Genomic DNA, 17,500 nt, shown 5'->3' on the forward strand with positions numbered 1-17,500 from the left:
TATTTGCATCAGAAAACGCTTAGCGTACAAAAGTAGAAGTACATTGCTCGAGTTTTTTTGTTGTTGAAAAATAGCAGATTTACAAGTTCACACGTGTTGTGAGCTTCTGTATTTTGGGTGTATCGATGAATAGACTATGTATTGTGATGAGAGAGAGAGAGAGAGAGAGAGAGAGAGAGAGAGAGAGAGAGCATCTCTAAGGTCACCCTGAAAAGCGTTGGCTCTGGTTCTGAGGAGAGAATCCTCCACAGGCGTCTGTAAGGTTAAACCTGTGACTGCTACACCACCTGTCAGCTATCTAACTCTGTCTATGGCTGTCTCTCTCGCTCTCGCGCTCTCTCGTCTTTCTCCACGTTATCCGTCTCTCTCTCTTTCCCTCTCACCGGTTCTCTCTCTCTTGGCTCGAACTCTCCATTGAGAGAGAGAGAAACTCTCTAGCAGATCTACAAGCTCACAGTACGGTGTGAAGTGAGCGTGTAGGTTTTTTTGCTCATACATCTGCTATTTTTTGGAAAATATTTGAAAAATATCAAAAAAATTGATATTTTTAAAATGATTTCCTTAAATCTTCTCTTCCGGGGGTCCCTGGCACAAAACATTTTCAGATGGGGGGGTCCGTGACCAGTGGTGGAAAGTAACTAAGTACATTTACTTAAGTACTGTACTTTAAGTACAATTTTGAGGTATTTGTACTTTACTAGAGTATTTCCAATTTCCAATACTTCCACTTCTACTCCACTACATCTCAGAGGCAAATATTGTACTTTTACTCCACTACAATTATTTGAAAACCTTTGTTACGAGTTACTTTGCAGGTATAAATTATTACATTATAAAACATACATTAACCACTTTAGCCTTATTTTCAACCTAGGCTATTTGAAAATAGCCGATCTACAAGCTCACAACGCGTCGCATCGCGACACGTTGTGAGCTTGTAGATCGGCTATTTTCAAACATTTAGTACTTTTACCTTTGGTACATTAAGTACATTTTGATGCCAATACTTTTGTACTTTTACTCAAGTAAATTTTGAATTCGGGACTTTTACTTGTAACAGAGTACTTCTACATTGCAGTATTGATACTTTTACTTAAGTAAAACATTTGAGTACTTTTTCCACCACTGTCTGTGACCAAAGACAATGTTAATTTGAGGGGTCCTTGGCTCTCTTCTGTTCTCTCTCTTGGTTGGCTGTGTCTCCTCTCTCCAGAGTGTGATGAATGTATAACGGTGATATAGCAGCAGCATGCCGTATCAAATGACATTTCATAGTGAAATGGTTTGTCCTCATAAAGAGCAGCCCTGCTGAACGTACACTTACACAGTGAGAGTACAGTATGTGATAGGTCCTAAGCTGTAGAACACTTTTTTTTTTACTGCCAAATGCACTTTATATTTTCAGTTTTCTTGCTTGTGCTGGTTGTCACACATTATCCTCCTTCATATCTCCTTCAAAACCGCTCTAAAAGAGCACTTATACAGGTGGCTGCACTTCGGAACTGGCCCCTGTAAAAAAAAAATGCAAGCCTATCACCAGCTATTGTATATTTGTCTGTCACTAAATGTTGTCACTAAATGTTTGACTTCTTGGGACAGACAGACGTCCCGAGAAGTCAAACGTTTGACTGGAAGGGGGAACTGAAACGGCACATGTTGACTAGGGGGGATATGAGTTACCATTATGTCTCTATGGGGACATTAACTCGAACGGCACTGAGTTGGCTGAAGCGGACTTGGCAACGCTCGGCACGGTGACTCGCTCGCCTACTGGCTACGGCACCCTTTTACGTCTTCGGTTTGAGAACGGCACTTCCACATTCTTGGAGTGCGGAAGTGACCAGGAAGGCACTGTTTGTCTGGAAGGGTATACCCCCTTCTGGAAGGGTACATACATACCCCCTTCCAGAAGGGTACATACCCCCTTCCAGAAGGGTACATACCCCCTTCCTGTGCTTGTTTTCCAGTGTGTTGAAAAACAAGCAACACTGTGTGTGAGATATGTTCTTGTCATCTTGTTATCCAGACCTGACCCTCTCTCAGCCCCCCTTCCCCCCCCCCCCCACCTCTCCCTCTTTCTCTCTCTCTCTCTCTCTTTCTCCTTTCATTTTCCTCACCTGGGTCGAAGCAAGCGGATCCCTTTCCTTTCTCTCCACTCTATTGTGTCTATTGATCGCCCATCTCAGGTCAATGGCTGTCTTTTTTTAAAGCATCCAAATGGAAAGGAGGAGAGCATTTGGCGGGCGTTGCTCCCTCGCCCTCTCTCTCTCTCCATTTTATCTCCCCCTCCCTCTGTGTGTCACCTCGCCGGTACGTTTGTATGGTGTTCAACGAGGCACGCAGGTCGGTGATAGCGTTGGCCTTCGCTGAAAGACCGCTAGCATAAATCTTTAAAAACATTATGCTACTGTACATTGTCAGTGATGGACGGTAACAAAGTACAGAGTTTCTTTTTTTTTGTGTGTATCTATACTCTACCGGAGTGTTTGTATTTTTGGATACCGATGACTTTCACTCCACTATACATTTCAAAGACAAATATTGTATTTGTGCTCCTCTAAATCAGTGGTTTTCAACCTTTTTCATGCCAAGGACCCCTAAATTGATATACATTTGGCCGCGGACCCCCATTTGAAAATGTTTTGTGCCAGGGACCCCCAGAAGCAAAGATATCAGTTAATTTTCGCTTTAAGAAATATAAATATTCAAAGATATGCACCACTTTTTCAAGGTTTTTCAAAAATAGCAGATCTACAAGCTCATAGCGCGGCACTCGGTGCCGCGCTATGAGCTTGTAGATCTGCTATTTTGGAATAGCCAAAGCCAGGTGGTTAAAATGATTGTGACGCTATGTTAACTAATTTAGCTGGGGACCCCCTGGTACCCCTCCAAGGACCACTGGTGGTCCCCGGACCACTGGTTGAAAAACACTGCTCTACATTTCTAGGAAGGGAAAAAGTATAGTGAAAATAGCAGTGTCGTGTTGTGAGCTCGTATTATCAGAAGCAAGTACTACTTTAACTCAAGTGTACATTTGACTGAGCAATATTTGATCAGGAGTATATTCTATACTTTGACTCAAACAAGTACTGCGGTTGAGTACTTTTGCCCTCCACTGAATGCAACATTAACGAACAGACTGGCACAGCTAGTGCAGGCTGAGGGCAGTCATTTTTATAAAATGGTGCCACTAGTACGAGTGTATTTTCCTTGGTCTTGGTATTGGTATTTTAAATGGTGTTTTTCTTGGCAGTCCTTGGCTGGCTGTTCAGACTGCACTCTGCCACTACAAGGTCCGCTGACACACAGAGCCTATAGATAGTGTTCATTCACCACCGTTCAGCCGTGACCTCACGTCTTTGCATTGACTGGTCCAGCTGCAAGCAAAATGTCCACCCTGTTGAACACGCCGCAAAACATGACATCTGCTTTGATTCCTATATGCCTTATCTGGCACTCTCTCAGACTCTCGCTCTCTCTCTCTCTCTCTCTCTCTCTCTCTCTCTCTCTCTCTCTCTCTCTCTCTCTCTCAGAGGCATATATTGTACTGTATATTGTACACACATTAACCACTTCAACCCTACATACATTTCGGCCATTTGAAAATAGCCGATCTACAAGCTCACAATGCGTCGCGATGCGACGCATTGTGAGCTTGTAGATCTGCTATTTTCAAAATATTTGTGTATTGAAAACTTTTTTTTTTTGACAAGTCAATTTTGAATTCCGGACTTTTACTTGTAACAGAGTATTTCTACATTGCAGCATTGATTTTTGTACTTCAGTAAACTATGTGAGTACTTTTTCCAGCACTGAGTACTGTACTGTACACAAAATAAATGCACAATTGATACTTTTACTTAAGTAAAACAAAAATTTAACTTTTTCCACCACTGCTGTTTACCAGTTTTACCGGGTAACAAACGTATACGCGAAGCCAAGTGCCAATCTCTATAGAAGTCCTTAAAGGAGAGCGACGGAGCGTTTAGCATGTTACTATAGATACTCTATGGCACTTAACACACGGTTCCCCCTGGAGTCCCACCAGGTGCCGTGTTAAGTACTCTCTAGAGGTTTTCAGCCGTCAACACCTGACAGCTGAGATGACGGGAACATTACTGTTGGCTACGGCTGCAACTCCCACCACACATGTTGTGCTCTGATTAGAAGCTGTGCACGCACACACGCACACACACACACACACACACACACACACACACACACACAAAAACAGACGCATGCAGGTTTGTATTACTGTACTTGCGAGGACGTCGACATTTTAGCATGGTGATTTTAGGAATGACATTTCAACCCATTAAAACCGCGAACGCATCTGTGTAACCACGTCAACCATTATTTCATACTTTGGCTATTCAAAAATAGCAGATCTACAAGCTCATAGTGCGACAATTGTAGATCTGTTTTGTTTGTTTTTATCGTGAAAATGTGTGCACATTTGTTTATATATTATGTATTTAAAGCAAACATTTTTAACTAAAATCTTTGCTTCTGCGGGGGATGCCCTGGAACAACATATTTTGAGATGGGGTCAAATACATTTTGGGGGTCCTTTACATGAAAAAGTTTGAGAACCACTGATTATAGCAACTTAAGTTTTTTCAAAAAACTGTTAGGATTTAGAAGACATTTGTAGAATCCCCATGAAGCAAAGATTTCAGTTGTAAATGTTTGCTTAAAAAAAAATATATATATATAGAAAGATGTGAACTCGTAGATCGGTTATTTTCAGTGCAAGGCAACTATTGTATAAATCATTGCTTGACTGCAGCCCCGACCTCTAAACCAAACCTTAAGTTAAAACCACTAATTTGTAAACCTAATCCCAACCGGAATCTTCCCCTGACAGCAAACCCAACTCCCCAAATGATGTTTTTTAAACCATAAAGCCACCCATTTCTATTATGTGGACCAGTTGACTATTTGCCCTCACAAGTATAGTAATACAAGACATTGCACACACACACAAACACACACACAGACACACACACACACACACACACACACACACACACACACACACACACACACACACACACACACGACATGCATGCGGCTTTGCTGTGATTAAAGCCTCATCATGGTGTTGTATATATACACTACTGTGGATGCAGTCATTAGCGAGTTTCCACACACACACACACACACACACACACACACACACACACACACACACACACACACACACACACACACACACACACACACACATGGCCCTGCGTTTCCCCACCTCGCCGTCATCATCATCATCATCATCATCATCCAGCGTAGTCACAGGAGAATGGCAGCGGCGGTGGGAATGGCGTGTAGAAATTTCTCTTCTTTTTCTGTTTTTCTTTCCTTTTTTTTCCGTGGAGGAGAGATGATGTCTGGCCCCGCTGAGTGGCCCGGTTTGATTCCAATTTAAAACACATCAAACCGCTGCACTCATTTTCTCAGCGAGTTCCCTGGTGAAATGAATTACTCTGTGGCTGCAAGTAGACAAAAGCAACGCAGTGCGTGTGTCGTCGTCCCCGTGTGCCATTGAAGTCTCTGTACGCCCCCCCCCCCCCCCCTGTGCCATTGAAGTCTGTACGGTCCCCCTGTGCATCGATGGCACCCGATATGGCTTTTTTTATGTTAGACGCAAGCGTGCACACGCACATTAAAAACAAAGATGAACACGGCTACTATACCTGTGAGAACCTTTGATTGGTTTTCATTGACTATATCTTTATTATCTAACTCTAAGCCACTTCCAACCTGCCGTCGACATGTCGGGCACGTTATTATAGACGGAAATTGTCAAGAAACGATGTTGAAACAAGAAGAAAGAAATGACAAGTCATATTATACCAGGTGCTGTGTGTGTGTGTGTGTGTGTGTGTGTGTGTGTGTGTGTGTGTGTGTGTGTGTGTGTGTGTGTGTGTGTGTGTGTGTGTGTGTGTGTGTGTGTGTGTGTGTGTGTGTGTGTGTGTGTGTGTGTGTGTGTGTGTGTGTGTGTGCGTGCGTGCGTGCGTGCGTGCGTGCGTGCGTGCGTGCGTGCGTGCTTGTACTAGCCAGTCAGTGCTGGCTACATCCTTTTGATAACCATTATGAAATAACTCTGATGTCCTCTGTGTCCTTGCTCTTCTAGTGTGATGCTCCTCTGGTGTGTGCGTGCACTAGTGTATGTGTGCGTGCATGAATGAGTGTGCACACTGCACACATGTATTTACTGTATAGGCTATAGGCCCATACAAAAATGGTGATGTTTGAGGTATTAAGGGTATGCGTGTGTGGACAGTATTCATCTATACCACTGTCTGAAAAAAGATGTACAATACTGCAATTTATTTTGCTGCCGCCTGCATGAATCAGTTTAGCAGCATATGTAATTAATGGTCAGAGTTCCTTGAGCTGACAATGCAGTCATAGCTCATTTGTGTGTGTGTGTGTGTGTGTGTGTGTGTGTGTGTGTGTGTGTGCGTGTGCGTGCGTGTGTGTGCGCGTGCGTGAGTGCGTGTGCGCACGCACACGCACGCAGTTTGGGAGCCAGAAGGTTCCCAAACTGTGGAACGAACTCCCCATTGCAGTTAGAACTGCAGACTCACTCCCAATCTTCCGCCGTAATCTGTGTAGACTCACCTCTTCAGACTCCATCTCAACCCCTAGCACTTGCCCTATAGCCTTGACGACCTTGCAGGCTTATCCCTCTGTAAATGTAATTTAGATAGCATGTTATGTAGAAAGATGCCACGTCATTTGTAGGGGCAGCAGTGGCTCTGGAGGTATAGAGCAGCCGTCTTGGAATCAGCAGTTGCAATTTGTGAACTGGCCTTAGAACGTTGATGTCCTCACAAGTATAGTAACAAACATGTGTGTGTGTTTCAGGTACCTGATCCCCTCTCTGGACCGCTCTCATGCTGGGTTCTACCGCTGCATCGTCAGGAACAGAGTGGGAGCTCTGCTGCAGAGGAGGACAGAGGTCCAAGTGGCCTGTGAGTTTACACACGCACATGCACATGCACATGCACATGCACATGCACATGCACATGCACATGCACATGCACATGCACATGCACATGCACATGCACATGCACATTTGGACACTCTCAGTGTTACAGACCCATAAGGGTCCATTTAGGGTCCATATGGCTGCTAAAAAAATAAACGATTAGTCACCCCATGGAGACTTGAATTAATGGATATTTGATGACCAGCGGACAGGAGGAGACATTTGGGTCTCCTACCGGAACCGCTGCCGGTCATCAAATGATTGGCTTATGAATGCGACAAAAACCAAAACATATCCCTGAAGTCTCCATGGGGTGAGAAAAACTGTGAAACGTTTTGGATATAATTTAGTGGCCAAATGCTTCATCCATTTGGTGGTCCCTGACGTGAGAAAAAGTTTGAGAAACACGGCTCTAAGTTGTACATTTCTGATCACGTCCTTCCTTGTCACTCCTAGTGAGAATCGTATCGTCCCCCAATTAATTCAGCCTTTGCGCCCACACCGTCGCCTGGCAAAGTAAACAGTGTGGTTCAGGCGAACGGATTGGTTCGCCTTTTGTGTCGAGGAACCGGCGAGGGAGTGAGCGCCAGATGCTGGCGGGGTGAAAGTTCTACCCGCGTCTCATTCGAGGGTGTGGGCGGGAGGGGGGAGGGGGTGACGGGTGGCATGGGGGCGCCATCCACCCCGACAGCTGTCGTCACTCGCCGCTCTCATTAGATTGATTGCGTCGCCGTGGCTGTTTTTTTTTATTTATTTTTTACATTACTTTCAGCCCTCTTATTTTCTTACCCTCTTCTATTGTCAACAACATCTGTCGTTTTTTTTCTCCCTGGGTGCGGAGAGAGATAAAGAGAGAGAGAGTGAGAGATCAGGGCAGTGTTGGAAAAAGTATTCAAAATGTACTTGAGTACAATCTACAAAAGTATAAATATACTTAAAGTACCAGAGGTAAAAAGTACTCATTATGCAGAATGTCCCCATTTCACAAGTTCAATATGTATAAAAACTCTACTTGAAACTACTTGAAAATAGCAGTACAGTACAGTACAGTATAGGGTTGAAGTGATTAATGTGTACATTTTGTAATAATAATCAAAATCTTCGAAGTAACTAAAGTATCTAAAGTTTTCAAATAATTGTAGTGGAGTAAAAAGTACAATATTTGCCTCTGAGATGTAGTGGAGTAGAAAATTGGAAATACTCTTGTAAAGTAAAAAATAGCAGATGGACAAGCTGTGAGCTTGTCGATCGGCTATTTTCAGCAAAAGCTTGACTATGTTCATTTTTCAATACTCCATTACGTCTCAGAGGCAAATATTGTAATTAATCTATTTTTACTCCACTACAAATCATCTGAAACTTGACTTCCAAGATAGTTTGCAGATTTACATTGCTATTAAAAAAAGAACAATATTACATTAACCAATGACTTTGGTGTTTCGAAAAGAGACAATCTACAAGCTCACAACGCATCATATTGTGACGCGTTGTGAGCTTGTAGATCGTCTTGAGAGAGAGAGAGAGAGAGACGGAGAGAGAGACGGCGAGAGACAGAGACACACACACACACATAGAGAGACAGTGAGAAAGAGAGAGAGGCGGGATGGGTAAGAAATCTTTCCTTTTTTTGCAAGTCACTGAATAGAGAACGGCACATGGAGGATTGCAGAGCCACAGCTCTCTCAGAGACGACGGGAACACACGGCGAGGAATTAGAGATTAGGAGACGAGGGGGAGGAGAGGGGGAGGGGTTTGTGTTTTCCTTTTTTTTGGGAAGGGGGGCCTTCAGGTCGTCCAAACCGCAGATCAAAGTCGAGGGATTTGCACACTTCCAGGATTTTCGTTTCGGCTATAAGAAGTACAGCTCCGCCGCAAAGCCAGATTACCTTTTTATTCTCTTTGAAAGGAGGAGGAGAGAGAGAGAGAGAGAGAGAGAGAGAGAGAGAGAGAGAGAGACACACACACACACACACACACACACACACACACACACACACACACACACACACACACACACACACACACACACACACACACACACACACACACACACACACACACTCACCCACACACACACCCACACACACACACACACACACACACACCACCACACACACACACCCACACACACACACACACAGAGAGAGAGCGGAGAGAGAGAGAGAGATTGCTAACGACCACTATCTAGATGATGCTCAGTTGCTCCAACATACAGACACACACACACACACACACACACACACACACACACACACACACACACACACACACACACACACACACACACACACACACACACACACCCTGGTACCCTACAGCCAGGGTCGTTCCACATACACTGATTATTTCCAAAGTGAGTGTGTGTTGTGAATTAATTGGACGTTTGATGTAATATTCCAGTGATTTTCTGCCGTGTCTCCTTTCTGAGAGGCGTCTCTGAGTCGTCTGAATGCCCCCCCCCCCCCCCCCCCCCCTGGCTTCACCCCCCCACCCCCCATTCCCCCACCCCCAGACTTTATTAGAGTCGAGACTTCAAGCTTTCAAGCTTTACACACTCCACTGTGACTGTATATCTCACAAGACAGTCAGTCAGTCAGTCAGTCAGTCAGCGAGACAGACAGACAGACAGACAGACAGACAGACAGACAGACAGACAGACAGACAGACAGACAGACAGACAGACAGACAGACAGACCAGACAGACAGACAGACAGACAGACAGACAGACAGACAGTCAGAGGTGTGAACATCAGAACTGTTGATATGCTAACTGGGTTCCAAGCCTGTAACCTTTTTAGCATCTATCCCTTAGTTAATATCCAGGGGGTTTAACTTTAAACTACCCAACAGAACTGAAACTCTTCACATATTCTCACTAACCTAAACAATGGAGTTGATCACCTACATCAACCACAGAGTTGAGTGGGAGATCTCATTGTTGAGTTAATGAGAATATTATGAAGACACATCAATACCAAGAGCCATCAGCAATTGGACCATCAACAGGGAGCTAATTGCCTTCTAAAATGGAGGTGTGAACATCAGAACTGTTGATATGCTAACTGGGTTCCAAGCCTGTAACCTTTTAGCATCTATCCCTTAGTTATAAAATATAGTGTAAACACATCTTTAAATGGAATTAAGAAATTGTGGAAATAGTTTTAACCGAGGGTATGCGGTTACCCTAACTCAGAGATTAGACGCCTCTGCCCTGCACAGTCTAATAGAAATCACAAAGCCTTAATAACAGAAATAGTCTATGTAAGTTTAATTAATTGCAAAACATGACACCCCTTACTCAAAACAGATGGCGAATGCATTCTTCTCTTTATAGGGCCTACACAGGTAATACCACAAACTACCTGTGAGACCTCTATGAATTGAACCTCACAGTCAGCAGTCAGTCAGTCAGTCAGTCAGTCAGCGAGACAGACAGACAGACAGACAGACAGACAGACAGACAGACAGACAGACATACAGTCAGCGAGACAGTCAGCGAGACAGCCAGACAGACAGTCAGACAGACAGACAGACAGACAGACAGACAGACAGACAGACAGACAGACAGACAGACAGACAGACAGACAGATGAAGCTTATATGGCAGAAGGGAGAGAGAGAGAAAGCGGGCACAGGGCTGTTCTCATCATCGCTCCACAATAATAAAGTTGACTTCCATGTTTCAGGCGTGCGCGTGAACGTGCCGCTTGGGTCTCTCCACACAGAGACCCCCGGTTGACTGGCAGCGTACGTGGCATAATGGACGTTATTGGCGCATGGGGGGCAGAGCGGCGAGCCGGGCGGCCGGGGCGAACGGACGGCCCAGTGCCGCGGGGGTGATGGTCTGAGAGCTGCGATAATGAGACACGGGAGGGCGAGGAATGGAAATGATCAAACCTTGTTAGGAGGTGATAGAATACCGCCGCAGTCGTCGTCAGGTAGAAAACCTCCTACCTCAAATTTTTCTTCGTCTTCCACCTGGAGTTCCCTCAGGGCTCAGTAGTAGTGTGTTTTCAGTGTTCTGTTATTGTAGGGAAGCTCACAATGCGATCGATTGTCTAATTTCAGCGTAAGCTTTCCACAATACCGATGCTGGGGTTAAAGTGGTTAATGCCCTATACTTCATCGTACAATAGTGTCAAGAGAAAGTAGAGGAAATAGCAGATCTACAAGCTCATAATTCGTTTGCAAATATTTCTGAGGACATTTCCGTTTCTTGAAAAGCAACAGGGTTTTTTTTTTTTTTAAGATATTTTTTGGGGGATTTTTTGCCTTTTTTTTATTTATAGGAACAGTAGACTGACATGAAATGGGGAGAGAGATGGGGTGGTGACACGCAGCAAAGGTCATTGGGACGGGAGTCGAACCCACGACCCGCTGTTGGGCTGGATTACCAGCCTAGGTATCCAGACGGTAACGCCAACCGTCCGGGCCGATTTATGGTGCGCATACAAGGTTTCCACCCGTTAGCGACGATGTCGGTCATCTCGCCGCGTTAACCTCTGCGCTGGAATGATGGAGTGAGCCCGCTTGTGTGTGTCCCCCCCCCCCCCCTCCCCCCCCCCGGTGAGTCATTAGGTCTCACTCATATCCTCAGCCAGCCCTCTCCCGCCGTCCCTCCCTCCCTTGCCCGCCCGCCCGCCCTCAAACGGGAAACCATGGCAACCGCTCGGAAGCTGCCCCGTCAAAGTGGGACGCGAAGAGGATGGTGGACCGGGGGAAGAGGAGGGGGGGGAGGGTTGTGGACAACAGTGTTGAGTCATAGAGAACGGGGGGGAAAAAAAGATCTGCGGCTAAAAGCCTGAATTATACTTTGTAATACGACACGGTCGCGCACCAAAAATAGCGGATCTGCAAGCTCACAACGAGTCACGCCCACGACGCATTGTGAGCTTGTAGATAGGCTATTTTTGCTGTGTGACACTGGCCTATGGCAAAGTATAAACTGAGCATAAACTTTTGCACGTTTAAATGTTCTGTTCTGAAACAATCAAAGCTTTAAAATGCTCTCTCTCTCTCTCTCTCTCTCTCTCTCTCTCTTCTCTCTCTCTCTCTCTCTCTCCTCTCTCTCTCTCTCTCTCTCTCTCTCGCCCCATGTCTTTACCTTCTAGTCATGGGCAGTTTCGAGGAGGGCGAGCGCTCCCAGTCCGTGTCACAGGGAGAGGGCGCTGTGGTCCCCGCCCCGCGGATCCGCAGCTTCCCCCAGCCCCAGGTCACCTGGTACCGGGACAGACGCAAGATCCCGCCCAGCAGTCGCATGTAAGTCTTGACGTTTTCCTTCTGTTTTTGAAGTGGTGCTAGCCGCTTCTACAAATGACTTTGTGTGTAGGTACGGTATGTATGTATGTATGTATGTATGTATGTATGTATGTATGTATGTATGTATGTATGTATGTATGTATGTATGTATGTATGTATGTATGTATGTATGTATGGGGGGCATGGTGGCCCAGTTGGTAGTGCTGCCGCCTCACAGCTAGAAGGTCCTGGGTTCAATTCCCGCCGGGGGACGCTGACGGGTGTGTCCCCGTGTCCCTGAGCATGAGCTCAGTTCGGGGCTCTCCCCAGGCTGGCAGAGGGAGAGTAGCGCCCAGGATTACAGCTTAGTTAGGCATTGGCACTGGGTGAAAAAATGGGTTACAAAAGTTGTGGGATAAGAATTATGAGTATATGGTAATAAACAGCTGCAACTGATTGCAACACAAAGCTGCAACTAATTATACTAATTTAATATTGGGTTCTCTCTGTACTTTTTTTTCTGTCTACCCAAAATCGCTTTGACAAAAATAGCCGATCTACAAGCTTTTACGTCGGGGCTATTTTTGGCCAATGTTCCCCCCAGAATATGGATGCTGGGGTTCAACTGGTTAATAAAATATACCAGAACTCTACTGTATATACAGTGAGATTTTGTCTTTTTCTGCAGCGTCCCTTATTTTCTTAGAAATAAAGGGACGCCTGGCCGAGTGTCCCTTATTTTAAGTTTTCAGGTATACAGTAGTTGGCAACCCTAATTGCTATCCACTTTTGTTTTGTTTTGTTTGGGGGTCCGTGGGTATAACGGATGATTTACTTTGTTGTTTAAATGCGTGTCAATCTTTTGGCTGCACACTTAACTCTGTTTCCTTTGTTTTCGTCCCGGCGCTGCGGTTTGAACAGTGTCTTTCGTTTTGGTTGTTTTCATTTTAAGTGTCTCTAATCTGATGGAGCGCTAATCAGTCTGCGTTTCTCTCTGGCCTTCATTCAACACAAAGAGGTTCTGGCACCGTGTGGAATGAGACGGGCTGCATGACGGACGGACGCTTGTTTATTTGTGTTTGTTTTGAAGAACCAAATGAAAAGCCGGGAGATAAATGATTGGCAAATGTAGGATTGTCATGCATCAACATGTAGTGGCTGTGGCAGTAAATTAACTAAGTTTATGTACTCGAGTACTGTGCTTAAGTACACTTTTGAGGTACTTTTACTTTACTGGAGTATTTCCAATTGTCTATACTTTTACTTCTACTCCACTACATCTCAGAGGCAAATATTGTACTTTTTACTCCACTACAATTATTTGAAAACTTTAGTTTACTTTGCAGGTATACATTATTACATTATAAATAAATAAAAACACTTTAGTCCTATTTTATACATAGGCTATTTGAAAATAGCAGATCTACAAGCTCACAACGCGTCGCATCGCGACGCGTTGTGAGCTTCTAGATCTGCTATTTCAAACATTTTTACTACCCTTTACTTTTGGTACTATAAGTATATTTTGATGCCAATACTTTTGTACTTTTACTCAAGTAGCATTTCGAACACAGGCCTTTTACTTGTAACAGAGTATTTTTATATGTGGTATTGCTACTTTTACTTATGTAAAATATCCGAGTACTTCCTCCACCACTGATTGTGAGGTACTTTTACTTTAAGTACATACTAAAGCCCATCCACAGCAGTGATTCACAACGCAACTTGTAACATTATTATATCCAACAGCTCAATTCAGACCCACTGCAATTTGTTGCAACTCATTGCGTATGGACTAGGCTTTTACTTCACTACATCTCAGAGGAGAGTTACTTGATTGATTACTTGATTATCATGAAAAAAACATATATTAACCACTTATTTCTATTTTAATGCACTCTGAGCTTGTAGATCAGCTATTTTCAAAAATGTTACGATGTTTCCTTTGGTGCTGTGCGTATATTTGTGATGCCAATACTTTTGTACTCTGTCTGTCTCTCCATTTATATTCTCTTCACAGCTCTGTTTGAATAGTGTCCATCCTCTCTCTCTCTCTCTCTCTCTCTCTCTCTCTCTCTTCTCTCTCTCTCTCTCTCTCTCTCTCTCTCTCTCTCTCTCTCTCTCTCTCTCCCCCTCCCTCTCTCTCCCTCCCCCTCCCTCCTCTCTCTCTCTCTCCCCCTCCCTCTCTCTCTCTCTCTCTCTCTCTCTCTCTCTCTCTCTCTCTCTCTCTCTCTCTCTCTCTCTCTCTCTCTCTCCCCCTCCCCCCCCTCTCTCTCTCTCTCTCTCTCTCTCTCTCTCTCTCTCTCTCTCTCTCTCTCTCTCTCTCTCTCTCTCTCTCTCCTCTCAGTGGGGTGTAACCTGTAGTTGCAGTATTATTCTGTGTTTGTGTATTCAAGTGCATGCACTCTGCGCGCGCAGCGCGCACGTGTGTGTGTGTGTGTGTGTGTGTGTGTGTGTGCGCACGCTTGTGTATGCGCACACATGCGTTAGAATGCCCATCTGATGGCGTTAGCATTTTGCTCACAGGGGGGAGGTGACCTTGCCCTGGGTTTGAGAGAGAGAGTGGTGCTTCCTTATCAGCTACTTATCACCTGTAATCACTGCTGGACGTACGATGACAATGACACGCAATGACACACAGCCGGGCTCCTGTCATAGTGCTGTGATAGGCCCACCGCACGGGAAGGACACACACACACACACACACTTTTTGTATTACTATACTTGTGAGGACATCAACATTTTATGTTGGCATTTGTTTTTAACTTTTTACCCCTTTTACCTAGCCTTGTTCCCAGCCTTACTCGTCTGAAGAGAAAAGCCTGGTCATGACCTAAAGCAGAGAGTGTCTATAGGGGCGGGACTTCCGTCATACATATTTCCCCCGGAAACTATCTTTTTCGACCAATCACAACACTCGTTTCATTCACGGAGAACGTAAACAGATTTGTAAAGCGTCAACATCATTTCCTTGGGCCGGTATACTTCCGCCAAAAAGTTAGGATAGGATAATAGGATAATTCTTTAACAGGTCCGTTCATGAAAGTCCTTGCGGTCTTGTTTCCAATGAGGGCCTGTGAGCAACTAGGGGTTAAGAGTCTTGCTCATTTCACCGACACATTTGCTGGCCTGGCCTGGAATTCGTACCTGGGGCAACCAGGGTCTCTGGCTCCCTAGGCGGGCTCAGTAACCACTCAGCTATGGCCGCCCCGGTACTTCCGTTTAGACCCTCAACCGCCCTAGGTCTTGCCCGGCGTGCCTTTATTACCCCATTTTAGTTGTTAAGCCAATTAATTCCCCACACACGTTTGTGTGTGTGTGTAGTCACTGCTGTTTGTATCCAAATGACTCGCCTACCAGTGAGGAGGCCCACCGGGAGGACATAGAGCAGGGGTCTTCAACAGGGGGTCCGGGACCCCTAGGGGGTCCTCAGAGTTACTACAGGGGGTCCGCCAAATCAAAGTATTTTTTATTTTACCGTAACCACTTGAACCCTATCCCTTTTCTGAGGAGAACTTTGGCCAAAAATAGCAGATCTACAAGCTCACAACGCCTCGCGCGGCGAGGCGTTGTGAGCTTGTAGATCGGCTATTTTTGGCAAAGAGGCTATAGGTGTAGAGGGAAAAAAGAGCAGACCACGTAAACAAAAAATGTTGAATCTGAAACACAATTTTATACGATATAGAGGGGGTCCCTGCTTCATCTCTCTCCCAGCTAGGGGGTCCTTGGCCTGAAAACGTGAAGACCCCTGACGTAGAGCCTTCGTCCTAATCTCACGCCCCGCTGACAAGTCTGCCCCCCCCCCCCCCCCAGCCTGTACACGTACAGTAGTTGACAAATATCTATCTGAGTTTCCCCCTTCACAAGCAGGAATTGTGTGAAGAGAGAAGAGGAGTGGAAATGGTTAAAAAAGAAAACGATTGGTCATTATATACAGGAATAATCTGTGCTGTAATGTTACCGGATTTAAATTGTTTGACTACGTACAGTCAAACCCAAGAATGAGGACATCATGTCCATATCAACCAAATTAGGGTGACCACCCGTCCCGAAATTCGCGGGACAGTCCGGAAATCGGACCCTCTGTCCGCGTCCGCACAAGCAGAGCAATGTCCGAAAATCAAAGATATGGAAAAAAATATATATATATCTTTTTTTTGATAATAAATCGGTAAAATCAGGCAAAAATACGAATTAAATAACATAACCCTAACCTAACCCTAATCCTAACCCTAAAACCAAAATAAAGAAACCAAAACTGAAAAAAAAAAAACGAACCCAATCCGCCAGAACCGCGATTTTTTTTTGCTGAGGTCCCCGCGATCGTCCCCCCCCTCGAAACGGGTTCATCTGTCCCTCAATGGGCCTGTTTGAAGGTGGTCACCCTAAACCAAAATGTTGGCCCTATATCCCATCTAGAAGCCACAGTTCTTTTGGTTGCACAGTTGAAGAGCTGCATGGTATTCTTCTTCCTTTGGCCGTTGAGGATGATCGATCTAAAAACCATCCCGAAGGAATCGTAAGACTTGAGTGAAGTGGAAAAGCCAATCCCGTTCTCCTTTTGTACTGTTCAAATTATTATGACTTAAGAGAGTTACTGTTCCATGAAATCGCTCGGCAAAAACCCTGACATATTATTCTGCCGTTCAGAACGATGAGCAAACACTGGAATGACTTGTTTCACTTGGATGTCTTTAAGTTTTAGCTAGCTTTATCTCCAAAAGCCGGAAAACAAAGGCAAAGGGAAGTTGGTTTAATTAGTATTTGTTTAGATTTTTTCGAAGCATTTTGTCAGTGACTTAGTAGTCCTTCTCCTTCTCAGTGACAGTCTTATAAGACGGAAGAAGAAAGAGAATGTTTTAGTTTGTTCATTTCATTTATTTTCTGGTGTTGTTTGACAGTGAATCCGCTGAGCTCTAGTTCCAACTGATGGTGTCGTTTAAGCTGGCTGGGAATACATGAATGTAGTGCAGTGAAAGTCATAAGTATAGCCGAAAATACAAATACTCAAGTAAAGATATATATGCATATTATTTTTACTTAAAGGTAGTGTAAGGGATGTTTTTTGGTTAAAACAGAAAGTGTTTTGTTAAAAGGTTAAAGCACTATAGCCTATCGTGATATTAGTCATTAGTGTTTGTTCAGTAACAGGGATCTCACCATCTCTCCAGCTCTTTAATGAACAGAAAATACATTTTCAGGTGGGTGGTAAATTTTCAACCAATCTCAATCAGGAGTGAGAGTACCCAATTTATCAGCTTCATATAGT

The 17,500-nt window shown here is 44.6% G+C and overlaps 1 protein-coding gene across 1 annotated transcript in view; it reads left to right on the top strand.

The window, feature by feature from the left end:
* The window catches only part of sdk2b (sidekick cell adhesion molecule 2b), a 650,002-nt gene that overhangs the window by 435,289 nt on the left and 197,213 nt on the right, over positions 1 to 17,500 (top strand). Inside the window, 2 exon segments of the mRNA XM_080455991.1 lie at positions 6,871 to 6,977; positions 12,105 to 12,252. Of these exon segments, the coding sequence (XP_080312117.1) occupies positions 6,871 to 6,977; positions 12,105 to 12,252 (255 nt within the window).

The sequence above is a fragment of the Gymnoscopelus braueri genome, assembly GCF_963280865.1.
Source record: "Gymnoscopelus braueri genome assembly, chromosome: 17".
Taxonomy (NCBI): domain Eukaryota; kingdom Metazoa; phylum Chordata; class Actinopteri; order Myctophiformes; family Myctophidae; genus Gymnoscopelus; species Gymnoscopelus braueri.